Below are 4,788 nucleotides of genomic sequence, written 5' to 3' on the forward strand. Positions count from 1 at the left end.
GGGAGGGAAGGGAGGAGGTTTGGGAGGGAGCAGAGGAGGGTGGAGAGGGAACAGAGGAGGGTGGTTTGCTGGGAGGAGCAGTGGAGGGTGGTTTAAGAAGGAGCAGGGAAGGTGGGTTTAGGAGGGAGCAGGGGTTGGTTTTCTGAGAGGAGCAGGGAAGGTTCAGGAGGGAGCAGAGGGTGGTTTAGGAGGGAGCAGGGGCTGGTTTTCTGGGAGGAGCAGGGAAGGTTGGTTCAGGAAGGAGCAGAGAGTGGTTTAAGAGGGAGCAGAGAGTGGTTTTCTGGGAGGAGCAGGGAAGGTGGGTTCAGGACGGAGCAGGGGCTGGTTTTCTGGGAGGAGAAGGGAAGATTGGTTTAGGAAGGAGCAGAGAAGGTCGGTTCAGGAGGGAGCAGAGGGTTGTCTAAGAGGGAGCAGGGGTTGGTTTTCTGGGAGGAGCAGAGAAGGTTGGTTTAGGAGGGAGCAGGGGTTGGTTTTCGGGGAGGAGCAGGGAAGGTTCAGGAGGGAGCAGAGGGTGGTTTTCGGGGAGGAGCAGGGAAGGCTCAGGAGGGAGCAGAGGGTGGTTTTCTGGGAGGAGCAGCCGGGCCGGGGCAGCGGAGCGTTTCTAACTCTCTCCCGCCGAGGTGCAGTTGCTCACGTCCCTCCGGAGCGCAGCGAATGGAGGGGTCCTGGCTGGGGAAGGGGGGCTGAAAGGTGGGCAGGGATCCAGTTACACAATTGCCCTCGCAGCATTCCCAGCCAGGGAGCAGCTGAGCACAGAGCGGGACAGGGGGGGGAGTTATTGACTTTGGGTGTCCCCCCTTTCTCTTTTTCTTCTTTTCTTCTCCCCCTCTATTTTTTTTTTATTTTTTATTGAGGTTGGATAAAAATCTTAACACCTTGGGAATAGCCTAACAGTGGTACAATAGCCTGGCCTGTGCAATTTAATAGGGTCTCCTGAATGGGAATGGAAAGAAGGGGATGATTCTCCCAGGGCTAACAGTGCCTTTCTTTTTTCTCTTTCCACGAACCGGCCAGGAAAGAAACCCTCCAGCATTTAACCTGTAAGGGAAGGGAAAAGTCTTCCAGCAGCTTATGCTGAGCTTTTAGTCACAAATACTGAAGCTTCTTAGTTTTATTTTTATTTTTGGGTTGTCTGGTTTTTTTCTTCTCATCTGGTGAGCTCTTTGTGCCCTAGACCAGCGACCACCTGAGATCAGGAGCAAGGAAGATTTTGGGGGGAAAACCTTATCCCATAATGCCTATTCCTGTATCCCTAAACAGTCTTAAAAGCATGACCCTGGAATGGGCAAACCATGATCTTTGGACAGTCCTGATCCCTGTGCTGGTCGTTTCTTTTTCCCTTTAAAACTCGGGTACAGGAGAGAAGCCAAACTCCTCTGGCATCCAACTCCCTACAGCGAGGGCAGGATGGAAGTTTCTGGGGTATTTTACAGTCCTTGTTTCACTCAGGATGCAAAATAAATAATGCAAGTACGCTCTGGAACCAAAGGACTCTGATGGCTCAGGCAGAAATTTGCTTGTACAAGTCTCCTGCCAAATTTGACAGCGGCTCAGCGTGAGCTCCTGCACTCCTGAAATAAGTTTAAAATCGCTGTTTTAAAGCAGTAATAAAAGTTCTGCTTCCACAGGGCCTTTTTTTGGAGGTTCAATAAAGTTTTCCTGGTGTCCCACTATTTGCCTGTGTCCTGATCCAGGGCACAGAATCCAAAATCTATCCCACAGTGCCACGTCCCCAAACTCAGCCTCGTCTTACGGTTGACCTCCTGTTGCTGCTGTTTGTAATTAAAACATGCAGCAGGTACAACTCCTAAATAAAAATCAAGTCAGTCAGCCCTGGAATAACGATGGAAAGAATAGGGAATGTGCTGGAATAACTGGAGTATCTCCTTGCACTCGGACTCCCAGCTGGATGCATACGTGCTCAGAGGGCCAGGACAACCTGCTTTGCTTTGCAAACTCCTCTGCAGTTCAGCTGGAAACATTAAAAAAGACAAGGAGGAATGTTCACCTTTGGGGGTGAAGGGGTGGAGGAATCAGAGCTTGGAGTTTGCAATTCAATTGTGTGGAAAATGCAACGTTTCCCCTCCAAATAGGCCTTGGATGGAGCCGTGATTCATCCCCCATTGAAGTCCCTGCCAGAGTTGCTTTTGATTTAATCACAATCAAACCCTGTGGGATTATTCTCACTTGCAAACTGGACTGGATCTATTAAGTAGAGAAACCACAACTCTTTGCGGGGCTGCTGCTGCTTTTTCTTTATTTTTTTTTTTATTTTTTTTTCTCGTTTAATGAATTTGGCTCCGTGTCCCAAAGCGGAGCCGAAACCCGAAACCCTCCTGTCTCCGAGAGCTTTCTGACTGTTCTTGGAACATCTGGCACAGCTGTTATTTTGACCCCAAGGCAGGAGCACAACCTCACTCCTGTTCCTATCCCAGTGGAAGCCGACCCCCAGGATGCCAAGGGGAACTGGGGCTGTGCTGCCCAAACTGGGATGGGGCAGGATCCAAAGTGGTCCCATTTTCCAGGGGGAAAAAGAAAAAGAGGTAGGAGTGAGGTAAAGCAGTGACACAGCTTTTGGAGCTCCATGAAGAGCCTCCTCCTGCTCCTCTTCACATTCTTATGGACTTTGAAATTTAGCTGCCCCTAAACCTGAATAAATTCCCGCAGGTTTTGCACCTTCACTTCACTGAAGTGTAGAATTGGACCATCAAATGGAATTTCTATCCGTGGATGGATCCATGGATCTCCTCAAGCTGGGTTTCCTTGCCTGGCACCTTCCTTCTTTTCCCTTTTTTCCTTCTTTTTCCTTTTTTTCTCCTTTTTCCTTTTTTTTCTCCTTTTTCCATTTTTTCCCCTTTTTCCTTTTTTTCTCCTTTTTCCTCTTCCTCCTTCTTTTTCCTCTTTTTCTTTTTCCCCTTTTTCTTTCTCCTTTCCTTTCTCTTTTTCCTTTTTTATCTTTTCCTTTTTTCATGTTTTCCTTTTTTTCACGGGCAGGGATATTTTTCCTCCCCCAAAAAAGATCCCGGGGAGAGCAGAGCGAGCCCTGAGCACTCTCAAGCTCCAATCTCTCCCCCCCGATCAGCAATACCTGATATCTAAATCTCTTGGCTCGTTCTAAGCTGCAGGGACTTGTAACTTTTTATCTCTAAATCTTCCTCCACGCACCTTCCCGATTTCCTTTCAGCTCCAAGGCTTAATACCCCTGCTTGTGCTTTCATCCCTCCAACACCGCGAGCTTTAAATTGTCTCTGGGATACAGGATAAGCAGTTCTCTGCTGTGTTAATTCTCATTACGTGCCTATTAAAATGAAGATTAAATCAGGCATTAGGGTGCCTCCTCCCGTTATGAAATCTGAAAAACGGGATTGAATCGGGCTGGGTTGGGGGCAGAGGCGGGGGAGGAAGGGAAAGCACCAAACACCTGAAAAAAAAGTCGTTTCTTGAGCTTCACCGGGAAGGAATAAAAGCGAGAGCGAGGCGTGAACACACGACTTTACTCGGGGAATTGTGCAGGTGAGGGGGAGATAAGGAGGCAGCACCCGAGGACTCGGGTTTTGGGCAGGGAGGGGGGGATTTGCATGTGCCTACGTGAGGTGCAGGGTGTGAGTCGCGGGCTCAGCCCGGCACACACGTGCTCTGGCAGCAGCGATGCCTCCCCAGCAGCACGAACACAGCGGTACCTGCGCTCACCTCGGAGGGGGGGCCCCTTCCAAGGATCCCTGCCAAGCTGCTCGGGTGGGAAAACAGCCCTCCCGCCAGGGCAGGTGCTTTTCTGGCGGGGTGGGGGAACGTTTAGGACCGCGCTGTCATTTCCTCGAGCTCAATTATCCATAGGAAGTCCCCCCCCCTCCTCCCTCCTTTCCCCACTTCTCCTCCCTTTCCCAGCGCTCCTCCACCAGAAGATTAACTTTTCGGTTATTGTTGCTTTGGCAGGTACTTTTAATTGGCTGGAAAACATCCTTCCTGGGAAGTTGCAGCTCCGTGGGGCTTGAATGAGTCCAGTCCTCCCCTGGCTCTGCCCAGCGCCGCCGATTGGCTCCGCAGCCCGGGGGGGGACCGATAAGGGCGGCTATAAAAGCCCTGGGCTGCTCCTGGTCCCCCGACGAGCAGGAGCCAGAGGGGCCACCCGGATCCTGCGGCACATCCAGCGCATCCCGAACATCCCCGAGCTCCGCAGCCTCTCCCCTCTCTCCCTGGGGCTCTCTCACGCGTATCCAGATCCACATCTTCGCTCGAGCCGGAGTGGGAGAGGAGACACACACACACACACACACACAGAGCCACCAAAAAAAAAAAAAACCACCCAAAAAAAACCCCCACACTTAGCGGAAACTTGTCAGAGAATGCTCCTAAAGTCTGGCTTTCTCCTGCTGCTGGCGATCAGTGCATCCGCATCCTACGAAGCCGAGCAGAATGACTCTGTGAGCCCCAGGAAGCCCAGGGTGGCAGCCCAGAACTCAGGTAACACCCAGCAAGGAGGGCTTGGAGCTGAGCCCTCATGTCTTAAACTGTCTCACATTGCTCTGCTGCTGGTTTTTATTCTTTTTTTCCTTTTTTATTTTTCCTTCTTTTTCCTTTTTTCCCTTCTTTTCCCTTTTCCCTTCTTTTTCCTTTTTCCTCCTTTTTCCTTTTTTCTCCTTTTTTCTTTTTTCTCCTTTTTCCTTCTTTTTCCTTTCCCCCCCTTCTTTTTCCTCTCTTTCTTTTTCCTTTTTTATCTTTTCCTTTTTTATCTTTTCCTTTTTTATCTTTTCCTTTTCCCCCCTTTTTTCTTTCAAACCAGACCAATCT

The 4,788-nt window shown here is 50.1% G+C and overlaps 1 protein-coding gene across 1 annotated transcript in view; it reads left to right on the plus strand.

Annotated features, from left to right (window-relative positions):
• Positions 1-4,284: 4,284 nt before the first annotated feature.
• Positions 4,285-4,788, plus strand: part of STC1 (stanniocalcin 1) — a 6,146-nt gene continuing 5,642 nt past the window's right edge. Inside the window, exon 1 of the mRNA XM_029964569.1 lies at positions 4,285-4,583. Coding sequence (XP_029820429.1) covers positions 4,344-4,583 — 240 coding nt within the window. The 5' untranslated portion in view covers positions 4,285-4,343. The remainder of the gene's footprint in view (positions 4,584-4,788) is intronic.

Source organism: Manacus vitellinus, unplaced genomic scaffold (assembly GCF_001715985.3).
Source record: "Manacus vitellinus isolate BGI_N305 unplaced genomic scaffold, ASM171598v3 scaffold_74_pilon, whole genome shotgun sequence".
NCBI classification, from domain to species: Eukaryota; Metazoa; Chordata; class Aves; order Passeriformes; family Pipridae; genus Manacus; species Manacus vitellinus.